This window comes from Artemia franciscana, chromosome 19 (genome assembly GCF_032884065.1).
Source record: "Artemia franciscana chromosome 19, ASM3288406v1, whole genome shotgun sequence".
Classification (NCBI taxonomy): Eukaryota; Metazoa; Arthropoda; class Branchiopoda; order Anostraca; family Artemiidae; genus Artemia; species Artemia franciscana.
The window spans coordinates 11,600,141-11,619,363 of NC_088881.1; the positions used below are offsets into that span (position 1 = coordinate 11,600,141).

Here is a 19,223-nt window from a genome sequence, read left to right on the forward strand (position 1 = left end):
GACCGTTTGAAATGATTTCTACTTAAATTTAACAGGTTATTAGCAAATAGTTCTATGAAGTGAATATTTTTGGAAGGGTGCCAAAGGACATCAGGTTGTTACATCGGTTAAAAATACAGATTTAAATCAAGGATTTATCTTGCAACTGGCATGTTTTAGGTAAATGTTTGATTTTACATGCTAAAAACAAGTTTTTGAGTCACGGAATATACCATGAGAGACCATCGTTGAGCATGAAAATTGGAGGGTTTTTAAAATGTTCATATTAGAATCGGACATGATATGCTGGTAATAAGGTTGACATAGACAAAGTGATTTCTGCGTAAATTTGAGAGGTTATTTACGAATGGTACGATCAAGTATATTTATGAAAGGGAACCATATGATAATAGATTGTTAAATCAAGAATTTTTTATACAATTGGCTCGTTTCAAGGAAATTTTTGATGATGCACGCTATAAAATTTTAAAGGCTCAGAAAAATTATGTCTCAGTAAGAGTGTGCGTACCCCCAAGCGAACCTAACTCAATGTCAGTTAACATAATGTAACCTGAGTGACAAATGTGTTGCGGTGCCATGTATAATTCTAGTGAAAAAATAAGGAATCACAAGGACATTAATATAAAAACGGCGTCATCTTTGACTATAATTGAATAGATGACGGCTGTAAGTATGTAAGAGAAGTATTTGATGTTACAAACGAAAAATTCCAAACATTCTCAAATGGCACCCTTCATAAAAATCACTTCAGGGAACCATTTGCTAATAAGCTGTCAAACTTAAGTAAAAATGATTTCAAATTGTTTATGTCAACCTCATTTTCTAGCCATCAACGTCAAACATTTCCTTAAAACAAGCCAATTGCAAGCAAAATCCTTGATTTAACAACCTATTTTCCTATGGTCCCTTTCCAAAAATATTCACTTCACGAGCCTGATACGAGCCTGTTAAAAATCCTTTTTAATTGTCAAAATCATAAGAAATCTATCAGGGTACATTCCTTGATTCAAGCTTTTTTCTAACAAGTAACATTAATTCTTTCCCTAAAACAGGCCGAATGAAAGATAAATCCTTGATTTAAATCTGAAATTTGTACCCACTTAACAACCTATTGTCCTACGGCACCATTTTAAAAATATTTACTTGAAAGAACGTTTTGCTGATAGCCTGTCAATTTTTCATAATAATCTTATTAAATTCATTATGCAAACCTCATTTTCTAGCATGCAATGTCAAACATTTCATAAGGACGAGCCAATTGCAAAACAAATCCTTGATTTAACAACCCATTTTCCTATGGTTCCCTTCCAACAAATATTCACTTTAAAGAACCATTTGCTAATAATCTGCCAAATTTACGCAGAAATTATTTCAAATTCTCTAGGTAAACCTTATTTTCTAGTATGCAGAAAAAATATTTTCATAGAACAAGCCAACTACACGACAACTCCTTGATTCAACAACCTATTGTTCCATGGTCCCCTGCCAAAAATATTCACTTGACAGAACCATTTTCTAATAGCCTGTCAAGTTTAAGTAGAAATAATTTCAAATTGTCTATGTCAACCATATTACCGGCATATCATGCCCAATTTTAGCATGAGCCAGTTAAATATCCTTTAATGTTCAAAATCAATTGTAAATATTTTTTGACATAAATCCATCCTCTATGTATTCTCTTTGTGGTAAATTCTTCGATGTCTATTCAATATGACTTCTGAAAGAATCCTTTTTGTCATATACTACACTTGTATGACTTCTCAATTGTATGAATTCTTTGATATGCACGGAAATTTGAAACCTGAGAAAACCTTTTCATGCATACATCACAATTGTATTGCTTCTTTTTCTTGTGAATTCTTCGTGTGTGTATGTGCGTCTATGTCATTTCAAATATGACTTCTGAAAAAAGCTATTTGACAAATGTCACACTTCTATGACTTCTCGATTGTATGAATTCTTCTATGTGCACGCAAATTCAAAACCTGAGAAATCATTTAATATATATCACACTTGTATGGCTTCTTGTTTGTGTGACTTCTTCGAGTGTGTGTGTTTGTGTGTGTATCTTTCTCTCTCTCTCCCTCTATCTCCCTCTCTCCCTTTCCCTCTCTCTCCTCTCTCTCTCTCTCTCTCTCTCTCTCTCTCTCTCTCTCTCTCTCTCTCTATCTCTCTCTCTATCTCTCTTTGCGCGTGTTTCTGTCTATGTGTCTGCATGTGGACTTTGGGAAAAAATCTATTTCATCCCTTCCAGACTATGTCAAAAACCTTTTAACATGTCATAGGCTCATTTTTTATTATTTCGAAACATTTTTATGTTCGAAAATACTATAATAACACACTTTTCGCACTATTTTCATACACAAGTTCAAATTATTGTCTTTATTATATTCCACAGTTTCATTTAAAGTATCGTTTAGTCTGTGTCTGTCAGTTGTCATTAGATACACTTGTTCAAGATTGTCTCTGATATAATTGTAAAATTCACAGTATCGAAGAGGAAAAGTCAGATTCCTGTCCATGTAAGAATGTATACCTCATGTTATCCGAAATACTTGATGAGCCTCTTTCAGTTTGTAACTTCCTAAAATATGCATTAAATTAAGATTTCTATTAACTCATTGTGAATATTTTTCTTTGTTGTCCAAAGTGTTTCCAAAAAACATCACTACAATCATTATGTTTCTAGTTTAAAAAGACACGACTGACATATTTATATCACCTCAATTTTTTTTAAATATCACAAGCGATTTCATTTTGGTTACAAGTGTATTTATTGTAATTTCAGACATGAAAAAAATTTGAGAGAATTTCAGTTAAAAACAGTAAATACGTCACTACAAATATTACTTTATCAAATAGAAAAATCACGACTGACGTATATTTATGTTATCTGTATTTCGTATTTTTGAAATATCACAAGTGAATTTTTTTTTTACAAGTATATTTAATGTGATTTTTAACTATGGAAAAGAAAATTCAAAAATATTACCCTCCTTAAAATATAACCCCTTCGCTCCCTCCCCTTCCCCAAGGGTTAGGGAACCCTCTCATGTTCATTAAGATACCGTGTCTATCCATTTCTTGTTCAGAACCAGAAAAAATATTGCTCTTTACCGTACCCTGAATATCCAGGTTCAAAATCTTCAATGGATTGAATTCGATAGCTTAAGAATGGCTACTAGAAAGGGACGATTTTGAAGCTAAAAATTATAAACATACAATTCGGTAACTAAAGGAGATTCTAATGTCATTCGATAAACTAAAACTGTATGGCAGTAGACTGTCCTCTTCCTCTAAACATTAAACAAAAATATATGTAGATCTCGAACCTCTTATACATTACAATCCTTTTTAAAATTCATTTTAGATATCTTGCTTTATCCAATTCAATTTACCAATAGATAATAGCTTGGACCATTGCCCATTCTTTTATACAAAGTATTTTAACATTCAAATTAATACATCACAGGAGACCTTACCCAAAATACCGAGTGCATGTTGCTAGTATCCATAGATCCATTTCATCGACAAACAATAGCTGCCAAGCGTGTCCAGGAAATATTCTTATCCCCGGAAGCTGAGACAACGCTATTTGTGTCATCGGTACGGAGGGAGTTCATGGTACTTAGAATGCATAAGGGATCCCAGGGGTATTTTGTACACGGATCCAAATGGACCCCAGGGGTACTTGGGCGCTGGTACGGGGGAGCTCGGATCCAAAGGCCCTGTACTTTTATAGTGATCACAATTTTAGGCAAAAAATAACTCTAACGTGCATATAAAATTTCCTCATCAAAAGATATTAGGATGAAGACATTAATGGGATTTTATAAAAAAAAATTCAAACAGCCCCCCCCCCCCATAAATCATGATGGAAGTTATAAAATGAGATTCAGCAAGTATGAGACCCTTAAGCTACTGTGAATTTTATCCGTAGTATAGATTTTAGCTGCCTTTCTGGGTGGCTAATTTCTAACAGGCTCGCCCATTGTCAACGAGAGCTCCTTTCAGGGGGGTCGAGGGTCTTCTGGGACCATAGCTAAATCACAATAACGTTTCATTCACAGGGCTAGTCAAATAGCCAATCACTGGAACTTCCGTTCCAGAGGAATTCAGGCCAAGTATATGCTTCTTAGTGTCAGTACGCATTTCACCTTCATCCAAACTGTGCGCTTATCTTTTACCATCACTTTACTGTACGGGTGATTGTACTGCTATTTAGCAAAGACCATATCTCGAAGCTAATGCTTTTGACCACCTTAGAGAACTTAAGTAAACCCTTACATCAGCCAAAATAGAAGACATATATACAAGAAGTTTACACAGTAATGGCTAGCGGTTAAAACTAGCGGACAAAATACCATTTGCACAGACCTTCAAGTGACATTTAAGTGACCTTTATTTTTCCTCCATTGCAGCTTCAAAACCGGCTCCCTTTTCTTCGGCAGATGCACATAAGTCTGAAACTAAGCAAAACTAGGGCTGTTTCACTACCCCTACGGCAGCTGTGTCACTCCCCTTTTCTCCTATGGCAGCTATGGCACACTGCCAATATTTTCCATCTAGGGGTGCCCCTGTGGCAGTTGCACCATCATCCAAACACCATGCATATTAGGGTCTTCCAAATGCTACTGCTGCAGTTTTACTATCCCCCCAACATTCTTGGGTTTTCCCACCTTTTTCCAACCTCATTTCTTCTATCCAGACTGCAGAGTCGATTTTGTCGTCCAATTGTTCTGATAACTTTTTTTTTTTTTCTATCATTTCAAAGTATTTAATTAAAGATTTTAATGTGGTGTCTTTTCTCTGAAGTTTCTCTATTTGTTCGTTGTCTATTTACACAATATCCCAGCCTCCGAGAACAAACGGGCGAGTTGTTTGACATCGGAAATCAGAAGATCGCAAGAGCAACGCAAAAAAGCTGAATTTTTTATTCCTATGCTTCTGTTCAAGCACAGTAGCTTCGGTTTGCTTCGAACTATTTTTATAACTTTGCTAGTATGATTAAATTCTACACAATGAACTGAATATACCTAATTGAATCTATCAATTAATTTATCTACTGAATAAATTCAGAACAAGTTAATGAACACTAAAAAATTCTCCCTTACCCTCAGAAACTAGATCGTGCGAGGATAAACGAACACATTAATCAAGGTTTTGAAAATATTTGTTCTATTGTTTCTATGATTGGGGTTACCCCCTCCTCATTACCTCGCTCTTTACACTACAGTTTTTGGAACTTTAAAAAAGCTTGTTATTCCAATTAATCTACCACAAGAGTCATTATTAAATATTTAGACCAAAAAGTCAAACTTTAGCGTAAAGAGCAATTTATTGAGGAAGGGGCAAGCCCCTTTATATATGTCATATTTCTGTTCGTTCTAAGTTTTAATGTTGCTGATTGTTTTCGGTTGAAAAATCTTGTTGTTTTATTTAATTTTGATCATTTTTCACATTTTTTGAAAAACTGATCATTTTTCAAATAATTCTGGGAAACCCGACTCCGCTCCACGGAAAATCACCTCCTTAACAGTTTCTCCATGGAAAAATAATTCCACGTAGCAACACCAAATTAGTGATAACAAATAAATCCGCATCCGCGATCTTTCTTCTTAAGAAAAAAAGCGCGAAATTCCCAATTTTCAAACAGTTCGTGGTAACGAACTGTAAGTAAGGAGCGACCCGGCTCAATAGTAACGAAAACTCTAAAAAATAGAATTTTGATACCAATAGCAACATCAAAAGAATCGCATTTTAATGCTGATTCCAAATATATAAGTTTCATCAAGTTTAGTCTTACCCATCAAAAGTTACGAGCCTCAGAAAATTTGCGCTATTTTAGAAAATAGGGGAAAACACCCCCTAAAAGTCACAGAATCTTAACAAAAATCACACCATCAGATTCAGTGTATCAGAGAACTCTACTGTAAAAATTTCAAGCTCCTATCTACAAAAATGTGGAATATTGTATTTTTTGCCAGAAGGCAGATCACGGATGCGTGTTTATTTGTTTTTTTATTTTTTTTTTCTTTTCCCCAGGGGTGATCGTATCGAACCAGTTGTCCTAGAATGCTGCGAGAGGGCTAATTCTAACGGAAATGAAAAGTTCTAGTGCCCCTTATAAGTGACAAAAAAATGGAGGGCACCTAGGCCCCTCCCACGCTAATTATTTTCCCAAAGTCAACGGATCAAAATTCTGAGATAGCCATTTTATTCAACGTAGTCGAAAAACCTTATAACTATGCCTTTGGGGACGACTTATCCCCCACAGTCCTCGTTGGAGGGGCTACAAGTTACAAACTTTGACAAGTGCTTGCATATAGCAATGGTTATTGGGAAGTGTACAGGCGTTTTCAGGAGGGTTTTTGGTTGGGGGAGGGGTTGAGAAGAGGGGGATATGCTGGGGGAACTTCATCAAGGAATATCCATGTGCGCCCAAATTTCCATGAAGGGCGCGCAGGATTTACTAGCATTACTTAAAAAAAAACAACGAAAAAATAAATGGGAAAAAGTTTTTTTCAGATTTAAGTAAAGAGCAGCATTAAAACTTAAAACGAACAGAAATTATTACCCGTATGAGGGGTTCGCCTCTTCCTAATACCTTGATCTTTACGCTAAAGTATTTTTTAGTAATTTCAACTATTTACTCTACGGCTTTTGTGATTCAGGGGCCATTTTTGATGAATTGGGACAAAATTTAAGCTTTAATGTAAAGAGCGAGGTACTGACGAGGGGGTGAACCCCCTCATATATGTAATAAAAATGAGAATACAAAAGTTCTTTACGTAAGCTAATTTATAAGTTACGTATATCTTTTACTAATAAAAAGATTCGTAAAAAATTGGAAGTTCTAGTCGCCTTTTTAATTAACCGAAAATCTGAGGGCGACTAGGCTTCCTCCCCCGCTCTTTTTTCTCAAAATCATTCGATCAAAATTATGAGAAAGCCATTTAGCCAAAAAAATAAAAAATTTGCAAATTTCGTTTTAATTATTCCTCTGCAGAGAGCCAAAATCAAATCATGCATTGATTCAAAAACGTTCAGAAATTAAATAAAAAAAACAAGGTTTTTTAACTGAAAGTAAGGAGCGACATTAAAACTTAAAACGAACAGAAATCACTTCGTATACGAAAGGGGCTGCTTCCTCATCAATACCCCTCTCTTTACGCTAAAGTTTTTTACTGTTTTAAAAAGAAGAGTTGGGAGAAAGAATCAAACTTTAGCGTAAAGAGCGGGGCGTTGATAAGGAAGCAGTCCCTTTTCGTATACGAAGTAATGTCTGTTCATTTTAAGTTTTAATGTCGCTCCTTACTTTCAGTTAAAAAAACTTGTTTTTTTTTTATATAATTGTAGATAGAAGCTTGTACCTGTCAGAAAGGTTATCTGATATGCTGAATCTGATTGTGTAACTTTTATTAAGATCACTTGATGTAACCCGGGTGTTTTTCTTCTTTTCTAAAAATTGGGCAATTTTTTTCTGGCTCGCAACTTTAATGGGTAACAATAACCTTGATGCATTTTTTACATTGAATAAGCATCTAAGTTTGATTCTTTTCATGTATCTATTGTTATCGAGACAAACTTTCTTAGAGTTTCGGTCACTATTGAGCCGCATCATTCCCCACGTCCTGGTGAATAGTTCCACCCCCATAAAATAACCCCTGCTAAGAAAATTTCTCCCAGACAGTTCTATTTTAGCAGGATATTCCCTCCAGAAAATTTCTTGCTGACGATTCCAGCTGAGAAATTCTTCTTAACATACTTTCAATCGAAAAAGACCTTAATTTCTGATTTTTTTTAAACCTTACCAAACATCGCCCCCTCCATGTAAAATTCTTCCATCCCCTAGTGGGAAAAAACTGCCACAGACATTTTGCTCTGGAGAATTAATCCCTCAGAAAATTCCCACATGGAGAAGTTTTCCCATAGAAAATCCGCCCGTTTATGGATACTCCATGCAAATCCAACCCGTTAAAGATCCACTCCCCAGACAATTCTCGTTAACATTTCCATATTTAAAACTAAGTCGGCAAAGAGAAAGTAAGACAAATAAAAATAAATACGCATAGGGATTCTGTCAAATTACCACATTATAAATCTCCCTAGAGAGCTCATCCCCCAAAACTTTCCTCTCCGCAGAAAATTATCCCCGTGGAAAATCTTCCCAGCATAAGAAATCACCCCCACCCTGAAAAATACCTGTATAATTCCCAATATAAGAGAATGGAAATATAAGAGAATTATAAGAAAATAGCAAATTTGATGACTTACACATCTTTCCCCAGCAGCTTCGGCGGTTATGTTATCCTCAAAGGCATAATTACTGGACTTTTCAGTTATGTTGAAAAAAATGGCTGTTTCAGAATTTTGATCCGATAATTTTTTGGAAAAAGGGGGATGAGAGGGGGGTTAGTTGCCCTCCAACCCTTTCGGTCATTTAAAAAGAAGAGTAGAACTTTTGATTTCCGTCCGACTGAGCCATTTCTCGATATTCCAGGACTATTGGTTGGCTCCGATCTCTTTTTAAGGAAAACATACACACACGCATAGAATGAATAAATACCCATCCGTGATTCTCCTGGCAAAATATACAAAATTCCACATTTTTACAGGTGGGAGCTTGACACTTTTACAATGGGCCTATTGAATACACTGAATCTGATGGTAGGATTTTCATTACGGTTCCTTAGGTGGTGCTTCCCCCTTTTCCAACAATCATGCAAATTTGCTCAAGCTCGTAGCTTTTGATGGGTAACACTAAGGTTAATGAGTCATATGTTTGGAATCTGCATAATCAACCAATTATTTTAATATGTCTATAGATATCAAAATTCCCTTTTTTAGAGTTTTGGTTACTACTGAACCGCGTCGCTAACTACTTACGGTGCGTTACTACGAACTGTTTGACAAGTTTGGTTTAAGCTGATTCCTGAAATTAGCATTACCTAAGCCTCGAAGTCAATAAAATCTCATTGTGAATGAATCTGAAGTCCCGGAATATTGGATAAAGAAAATTGAGCGATTCTAAGACCCCCCAAAACTATTAGTAAAGATTCTTTATTAAAAGTCAATTATTTGGTAAAGATAGTAAACAAAAAAACATTTGATTGATAAATCCAGGCTATATCAAATTAAGGAAAATAGAGCAAGGCGTAGTCAATGGTAGGCTCTTTTTTTATGGGTGACAGAATATATCTGTTTTTGGGCAAGGTAGGCTCAAATAATTTTGACATAATAATTTATAAATTACAAGTGGAATTTTATGTTTTTAAACGGACGAAATAGAAAGTGACCATGAAAAACCAAAGAAATACATTCAGTCTTGTCGGCAAAATGAAACTTACTTAAATAAAATTCGAAGCAAAATAAAAAAATAAGTGTAAACCCAAATAAAACAAAAACTACTCCTAATAAAAATAAATAACAGATTCAATAACATTATCAATAACAAAAAAATGATAACAAAACTATTAAGCACTTTTCCTGCAAAACTTAGTTTTTTTAACCTGTGGACTACATATTCATAGTGAAGGAAGAACCAATCTAGTCAGAGCTATCTTTGATGTGTAAGTTTTGCATTCTATCCCCCCCCTCCAAGAAAAAAAACAAATATCAAATGTATCTCTCTCTATCTCTCTTTTTCTCTCTCTCTATTTTTCCTTCTTTCTTTTGTTTTCAACTTGAAATTTGTACAGGGCCAATTTCCATGATGAGAACCTTTTTTTTTGTTTAAGCCTCGTAATCTCTTATCGCTGTGGCAAGTCGGTGAAAAATAATGTATCGTCATTTTGAGAGTGTGACATCTAGGATCGAGTATGTATCTTGAGACCATCTGCATTTCCCGTTCCCATAAATTTTCCCAAGAATTCATCCCAACAAGGTTTCTTTAGATTTATATAGGCAGGAAATGGGAAGCAATCTCAGATAAATTGAGGTTCTTACCTGTCTCTGTCACTGTTTTGTCTTGACATTCTACAACTCGGATGATGCAGTTCAGCAAGTTCTATGTGTTCCACATTGTTTCTTGGAGGGACAGGTGACGCAGCAGGAAATGGTGGAGGAGGAATTCCGCTTGACATACTTGATGATGATGGCATTACCACACCACCACCTATAATGAGAACTTTTTGTAATGGTAATGTATCACAAACGTTATACTGACAGGTATACTAGCAAAGTAGATTAGAGGACGAATATTAGTTTTATAAACTAGTTTTGGTAATAATTCGTTGTAGTAGCAAGAAATCCCAATTGCAACCATACTACCCCCTCCCTAATATGTCCGAGTTTTATTCTTCACTCCTCCGGTTAAATGTATTTTTAGATTCCTAGTAATTGGGTAGTTTCTTCTCATTTATTCACCACATTTGGCATCGATATATCTGTTTTTAATTGTTGATTTTTTTTTTATTTATGCTCTATAAGTTACATCTCAGGATTCAATTCTTTCCCCTCAATGAGATAATTCATTGAGGTAATTCATTCTTTTTCTCCTACAAAATACAGAAATAAAAAAAGCCAAGAGTTATAAAAGTCTGCTTATTTTTAGTTTTTTTTTTTTGTTGATCATTTGCGTTAGAAAAGTAGATGAATGAATTGCCAAGAATTTACTTTAAAAATCCTGCACCAACGCTTAGAAAAGACTTAGAAATAGTCTTTTTCTCGATTTGACCGTCTGGGGAGTGGGGGACCGCTTAATTCGGGAAAAATAGAAAAAATGAAGTATTTTTAACTTACGAAAGGGTGATGGGTTGTTAATGAAATTTGATGTTTGTAAGAGTATCGTGTCTCAGAGCTTTGAATATAAATCCTGACCAGGTCCAGTGACATTGGGGGGAGTTGGAGGAAAGATGAACCTAAAATCTTGGAAAACGATTAGAGTGGAGGGATCGGGATGAAACTTGGTGGGAAAAATAAGCACAAGTCCTAGATAAGTGATTAGCATAACCGGAACGGATCCGCTCTCTTTGGGGTAGTTGGGGGGGAGGGTTAACTCTGAAAAATTAGAAAAAATGAGGTATTTTTAACTTAAGAACGGGTGATCGGATCTCAATGAAATTTGATATTTAGAAGGATATCGTGTCTCAAAGCTCTTATTTTAAATCCCGACGGATCTGGCGACATCAGAGGGAGTTTGGGAGGGGGGACCTAAAATCTTGGAAAACGCTTAGAGTGGAGGGATCAGGATCAAACTTGGTGGTTTAATATAAAAACAAGTCCAAGATACGGAACTGACATAACCGAACCGGATCCGCTCTCTTTGGTGGAGCTGGGGCCCCCCGTCCTTGCGGGGGACAGTTTGGGGGGGGGGGTGGAAATCTTAGAAAATACTTAAAGCGGAGAGATCAGAATAAAACTGGGTGGGAAGAATAAAAACAAGTCCAAGATACGGAAATGACATAACCGGACCGGATCCGCTCTCTTTGGTGGAGTTGGGGCGGGGGAATAATTCGGAAAAATTAGAAAAAATGAAGTATTTGTAACCTACGAACGGACGATCAGATCTTAATGAAATTCGATATTTAGAAGGATCTTATGCTTTAGAGCTCTTATTTTAAATTCCGACAAGATCCCCTGACATAGGGGGAGTTGGAGGGGAAACCGGAATTCTTGGAAAACGTGAAAATTGGGGTATCTTTATCTTACGAATAGGTGATCGGATCTTAATGAAACTTGATACATAGAAGGATCTTATTTCTCAGATGCTCCATTTTTACTCGAATTGGATCCGGTGACATAGAGGGCTGGAGGGGGGAGACAGAAATCTTGGAAAACGCTTAGAGTTGAGAGATTGGGATGAAACCTGATGGGAAGAATAAGCATAAGTTTTAGATACGTGATTGACATAATTGTAATGGGTCCGTTCTCTTTGGTGGAGCTGGGGGGGGGGGTTTTAATTTGGAAAAAATAAAAAATTGAGGTATTTTTAACTTAAGAACGGGCGACCGGATCTTAATGAAATTTGATATTTAGAAGGAGCCCATGTCTCAGAGCTCTTATTTAAAATCCTGACCAGATCCGTTGACATTGGGGGGAGTTGGAGGGGGAAATCGGAAATCTTGGAAAACGTGAAAATTGGGGTATCTTTATCTTACGAATAGGTGATCGGATCTTAACGAAACCTGATACATAGAAGGATCTTATTTCTCAGATGCTCCATTTTTGACTCGAATTGGATCCGGTGACATAGAGGGCTGGAGGGGGGAAACAGAAATCTTGGAAAACGCTTAGAGTTGAGAGATTGGGATGAAACCTGATGGGAAGAATAAGCATAAGTTTTAGATACGTGATTGACATAATTGTAATGGGTCCGTTCTCTTTGGTGGAGCTGGGGGGGGGGGTGTTAATTTGGAAAAAATAAAAAATTGAGGTATTTTTAACTTAAGAACGGGCGACCGGATCTTAATGAAATTTGATATTTAGAAGGAACCCATGTCTCAGAGCTCTTATTTAAAATCCTGACCAGATCCGTTGACATTGGGGGGAGTTGGAGGGGGAAATCGGAAATCTTGGAAAACGCTTAGAATGGAGGAATCGGGATGAAGCTTGGTGGGTAGAATACGCAAATTTCTTAGATACTTGATTGACGTAACTGGACTGGATTCACTCTCTTTGGGGGAGTTAGAGGTGGAGTTCAGTGCTTTGGCCAGTTTGATGCTTCTGGACGTGCCAGGACGATGAAAATTGGTTGGCGTGTCAGGGAGCTGCACAAATTGACTTGACAAAGTTGTTTTCCCTGATTCGACCATCTGGGGGGCTGAAGGGAGAGGAAAAATTAGAAAAAATTAGGTATTTATAACTTACGAGGGGGTGATCGGATCTTAATGAATTGTGATATTTGGAAGCACCTAGTGACTCAGAGCTTTTATTTTAAATCCCGACCGGCATAAAGCCTCTGATTTTCCTTTTAAATCAATCTATTGATTCTTAGAATTTCGCTAGAGCTCATACCATATGAGCTCTTGGCTCTTGGCTGTTCCGGCCTCGTCACAAGTGCCATATGAGCTCTTAGTTCTTGTTTTTCTATAAAAAAGTGCGACTGTAGTTTGATCTGGGCATTAATCAAAGCAACCTACGAACTGAATGACAAAATTTGCAGCAGAACAATAACAACATTTGAATTACAATGAGAGATCAAAGGTGACCAAAACATCAAAAACATGTCCAAAGTGTAAACTTAACGTAATCAAGGGACAGTCCTTATTCGTATGGGTTGAAAAAATGGTAAAGACGGGAAGCATGAAACTTCAATAATCCTTCATAATCAAAAGATTTTTCGGATATGCATTAAATATGATCATCATCACTGGTTAAATACCGTTACAAATGAAAGTATGGAAGTAAGGTAGAATGTTTCAAATAATACAGCAGAAAATGACCTGAAAACCTTTTCTTTTTTCTAATGATAATAATTAAAAAAATAAATAAATAAAAGCCGAATATTTTGGCTTTACGTTCAGATGCCTTTGTCAACGGGATAAAATAAAATAAAACTAAATAGAAAAAAAGGAAAGGAGGGACACAAACAATTAAAACTCTCATCTTCCTAATGTCCAATAGAATTTCAGCTAACATGTTTTAAGAGGGATTGGATATATATACACTTTGAATTACCCATTAACTACATTTTTGATTAACTAAGTAGTTGTAATCGATGTATCGATGTAGTTGTATCGATACTTTTGAAATAGCACTATACAACTTTAGCGGAAAGTCCTTTTATTTAACGAGGCGGGAACCCCCCCCTCACACACGAAATAATTTATCTATGTTTAAAGGTTTGATGTGGCTCTTTACTTTCACTTGAATCAATACTTTTTTTTTGTTAGACAAACTTATCTGCTGTTTTATTATGCACAGTAGTTCCGTTTTCTTCGTTCAGTGAAGGCAGCAGAACAACAACAACATTTGAATTACAATGAGAGATCAAAGGTGACCAAAACATCAAAAACATGTCCAAAGTGTAAACTTAACGTAATCAAGGGCAACCGTAATGCAGCAACCGTTTCTGGTAAATCTCGTGAAGAGCTAGTGGTCAATTTAACATCCGCATATGATAGATTGTCTACTTGGCTCTCTGATAATAGACTACTTCTGAATAGAAAGAAGACTAAGTTTATTGTTTACAGCAGGACGGGTCACAAGTTTCCAGATATAGAATCAGTTTCCATTTCTGCGAATGAACCTGAGTCTGTTATTGAAACGGTTGTATTGATAAGATATTTAGGAGTTGTGTTTGATGAGAATTTGTCATGGAAAGAGCAAATTAATCAGGTTAGAGCAAAGTCTGCCCGTGGAGTTGGTATAATGTGTAGACTGAAAAACCTTCTTCCATATTGCGCTCTTAAATCCATTTACTTTTCCCTTGTGCAATCCCATTTTGATTATGCCTCTATTATTTTTTTGAACACTTTTAAAAGTAATGTTACCCCTCTACAGATTATACAAAATAAAGCAGTTCGTATACTTAAACCTTTTCTGCCATCGCCATCAAAGTTTCCCTTAAAATCCACAACAGAGACCATTTTTTCACTTCATAATATTCTTCCTGTTCGGCAAAGTATCCAATTTTTAAGTGTTATGTTTAAGATTAAGCTTGAACGAGATAAGCTCCCCAGATATTTTGCATCGATGGGTCTTATTTCTTCTCCTTCATCTTCACAAGTTGAAACCCGTGGTAAATATAATCTGCGGACTCCTAAGGTAGTTACAGAGAGGTCGCGTTTTTGCCTGAGGTATTTGATTCCTCTACATTGGGAAAGTTTGAAAAATGAGATTGATTTTAATATAAGCATAGATGCTATAAGACGGAAGTTGAAAAAAGTGCTGATTGAAAGTTATAAATCTAAATAATATGATTTTTTATTTTTTTTATTTTTTTTTAGGGATGTTTATATATTTTTTTTTTTTTTTTAGTATTGGGTTGGTCTCTGGGGTTCGCCCATGAGACCTCCAGATGTCTTATGACTCACTTGGTTTTAAGTTGTAAATTTAATTGTGTCTCAGGATGGTGCGCGGAGGATGGAAGTGGTATCGTACGGCACGGGATTTGTTTTTTATTTATTTCTGTCAAGTTTGGTTAAGAGAAGTTTTTATTTTTAATTTTGTGCATATTTAGTGTTTCTTAAAGGTAGCTCAATTGCATTCGAGCTATACTCTCAGCCTTGAGTTACCTAATATTTTGTATATATTGGTTATAATAAAAGAACCTTGAACCTTGAACCTTGAAGGCAGTCGCTAAATAAGCGCTTGCAATTACCCACTGACTACATTTGTCACATTCATAAATGCTTTCAGTATAGCATTGTTAAACCTTAGCGTAAGGAGCTAGAGATGGCACCTCAGCGACCTCCTCCAAACAGGGAATATTTCACATAAATTATAAGCTTCTATGTCACTTTTTCGTTTCATTTGATGAAAATCTATTTTTGTCTTTATTTAGAAAATAAAACAGGACTTACCTGGTGTTTCTATCATCCACCGTAGTCTCGTCTTCTTCGGTCTTCTCATGACCAAAGCAATAGGCAAATATTTAAGAAAAACAACCCGTATCCAATTTGGCATTCTATGAGTTCGAGGTCCCCGAAAATTCCAGTTTATAATCACTACTGTCACCAAAATACTTACAGTATTCATTATAAATGTAAATAACAAATATTTGGCTATTAATGGAAGCACAAGGCTTGTTGGTGGTAGGATTTTTGATACAAGTAAAAGAAACACAACCAATGATAGTAAAATACTAATACCAAGTGTGATTTTTTCACCAGCTTCTGCTGGTAAATAAAATACAAGCACACATAAAAACGAAATGAGCACTGTTGGTAATATTAAGTTCACTGTGTAGAATAAAGTTTTTCGACGAATTGTTATATAAAATGTTAAATCAGTTTCAGTTTGATTGTTATCACCTATGTTTTCATTTAAGTAAGCTGGGACCTCTATTATGTCCCAAGTTCCTGATTTCCAATAGTCTGATAAATCTACAAATGGCTTATGTAAATATAATTGAAGGGAAACTTGATCGCCATTGAATGTCCAAGAGCCAAATTTGAGGACACATGTCTGTTGATCAAAGGGGAAATATGTCACATCGATGGTGCATGAGCTCTGTAAAGAAAAAATATAAAATAAATAGGATCAAAGTAAAAATGATTCTTTTTGCAAGTTTTTTTTTGTAAGCTAAAAATCAGTCTGGTAGTTTAGTTGAAAAATTAAATAGAGACGTAACTTTAGTATGGTTACATTTTAATGATTGTCTGCTAATTTCAAATTTTTAAATTATTAGGCCTGATAATACAAAATAATATCTTGCTGATTCAATTTATGCTCTTTTAGCTATTTCAAGTAATTAGTCAAACGTATTATATTTTTATAATGAATATTCTACAAGAAAAGGTTTATTAGTGCCCCCCTCCCCAGCAGTTAGTTAACTAATACGGATGACACAAAAAAAGATTGGTAGAGGTAGAAACTGTTTATTTTATTCAAAAACAAAACAAGTTCGAAGACAGATGATTCAATGATTGGTGAAGATAAGACATTTTTATAACCAAGGATAGATACTGCAAAAGATATGTAGGAACTAGAATAGCAAAAGCTATGGCTCAATTTTGGAACGTGTCAAAAAGCAAAAAAAAAACATGATTCCAAAAGAAAGAAGTGTATAGTTTTTTTGACAGCAAAGCGAAATAAAAGAAGACTGGGTATCCCAGATAGGGGTTATGCGTGATAATTTGATGAGGACCTTTCATCTCTGGGAATTTTTTTCAAGGTATCCAAAATGAAGTATAAAAAAAGCGTTGCAAGGAGAAAAGATTTTTCAGCTGTTTGTCAGCCTCAAGTGGCATTCTCTACGATAAATCTGAATTAGTGCCCAAAACACAGAGCTTAGAACATAAAACTATGCGATCTTCTATTAACAGAGACAATGTTGTGAATACATTTTTTCAATTTTCCTCAGAGAGTCTCGAGAGCGGAATAACCTCATGGAAATGAGTTTACATTAGCAATATAGAAACTTATCATTTTCAAATATTTTTGGGCCACGAAAGAAGCCGTGACTCAGCAAGGTGCAATCTTTAATCACCAAACAACAGTTGTGGCCCAGTCTCGGCTCAATATACATGTGAGTAAAATGTCTTAATTGATTTTTAATAGCCAATAAGTATTGGAAAACTAATAAAACATGGTCGAAGACAATTAGTTTATAATCCTCCATCTTGAACACTTCCCGCACCGCCATCTTTAAAAAGCAAATTTCTTGTGTTAAAAATCCTGGATGATGCGGTCTACTGAACATTAATTTACTACGTAGTTGGGGAAATTGGCTAGTGCTTCTGCCTTAGTGATTACAGATCCTCGGTATGATCCTGACAGGAACCACATTTTCTGAGCCATGAAAGTAAAACCACCTGAACAAAAGGTCAAATCACTTTTTCATCATTTCGCTTTTACGAAATAGTTACCAAGCTCAGATATCAGTGTTGCGTCTTCTGTCTCAGTTCATCTCAACTCTACAGTATAGTAAAGAGGGAAACATAGCCCTTAGTAGCAGAAACTTTGAAAATATCTTTTCAATGTGAGTTTCTCTTGAGATAAAAATTCCCAGCGAACCATTGTTGAAAACACTTAGCCGTCAATATATAGTCCCTTTCTTAAAAAAGAGGAAAAAATCGCATGTTTGCACGAGTAGCATTCATGTGTCGGCTTTTTCCTTTTGGCTTTCTCTGGTGCAAGCAGGCTATTGGAAGATTGCAGGGAGGTTTTGAGGGTTCATTCAAATGATAGTACTTACATCTATGTGCTCTCAATAAACTTGTCTTTTAGCGCTATAGCAAATTGCTATATAGCACTAGAATGCACTCTTGCTGTTATCTACGAGGTGAGATGGCTAGGAAAGCTAAGAAATAAACTACTGAAATCAGAATCATCAAACAATCTTTTACTAAGATATAGAAACATTTTTTCGACGAAACTGTTAAGACAGACACGAAGGCACATAGCTCGCACCAATTATCTTGATGCTGGCAAGGCGAGAACAGGGTACTTAAACAAAACCTTCATCTGACGTTACATTTCGATCTGGAATGATCTTCATGGGAAGTTATCCCTAAAAGATTCTCTGTTGACCCTCTTAAAAGAAGATTAAATAGTAACCGAACAACCTTGATGAAAGACTAACGGGAAATCAGATATTCAATTACATCTGGCACCACGAATTTAGGAATACAAAAAAAGCACAGTTACATAAATGGAACATGATTACATTTGGACATAATTATTTTCTTAACATTCAACAAAATAGTCGTTTCCAAGTATGAAAATGTGCTTTTTTATAATCATAATTACAGCAATAAATACAACCAGGGGTGTCGGAAAACTATAGGTTCTGCCTATGTGGCATGCATATAAAACTGGGTCAGGGCTTTTCTTTATACTCTTGGAACTATGCAGTTCTAGTGACTACACTGAAAAAATAAAATAATATAAGATTTGCTTAGACTGGAAGCCTAAAGCGCCTTAAGATTTTTTTTTTTTTTGCATTGGAATGGTAAAGTTTTCATAATGGCAATTTCAATGTTAAGAGTTTTCTTTAGTATTTTTGTCGTGATTAAGGAATTTCAGATCCTCATTCGAAATTACCGCTATTTGGTATAATTTTTGAATTAAAATGGAATAGTTGTGGGCATCAAGCCATGGCTAATTGTAGGAAAAGCCGAGACAAATACTTCAATTGAGTGAGAAGCAAACCTGGCATTAATTCCCCCATTATCAGGATTGTATAAAAAGGAGGTTAGTTCATTTGTTAATAGATATGTCTATCTATTATCCGTCCATTCGTCATTCTTAGGGCAGTAGAGCCAAGGTAGATAATCATAGAGCTAAGATAATGAATTGCGTTCAAATTATGTTTGTTTTAAGTTTCAATTTTGCTTTTGATTTTCAATTATGTTCGTTTTGAATTGTAAATTTATTCAAAGCATTTTCATTTAAAGTTTTAATTTTGTTATGATTTTTGAACTATGTTCCTTCTGTAAGTTGAATTATGTTTGTTTTAAGTTTCAATTTTGCTTTGGATTTTCGAATTATGTTCGTTTTGAATTATGATTTGTATTCGAATCATGTTCGTTTTGAATTATAAATGGCATTCGAATAATGTTCGTTTTACCTTTCAATTTTGCTTTTGATTTTTGAATTATGTTCGTTTTGAATTA

At 35.4% G+C, this 19,223-nt stretch overlaps 1 protein-coding gene across 1 annotated transcript in view; it reads right to left on the minus strand.

Moving 5' to 3' along the window:
- Positions 1-19,223, minus strand: part of LOC136039287 (acetylcholine receptor subunit beta-like 1) — a 128,358-nt gene that overhangs the window by 38,959 nt on the left and 70,176 nt on the right. Inside the window, exons 7-8 of the mRNA XM_065722889.1 lie at positions 15,468-16,116; positions 9,949-10,117 (exon numbers count right to left, since the gene is read on the minus strand). Coding sequence (XP_065578961.1) covers positions 9,949-10,117; positions 15,468-16,116 — 818 coding nt within the window. The remainder of the gene's footprint in view (positions 1-9,948; positions 10,118-15,467; positions 16,117-19,223) is intronic.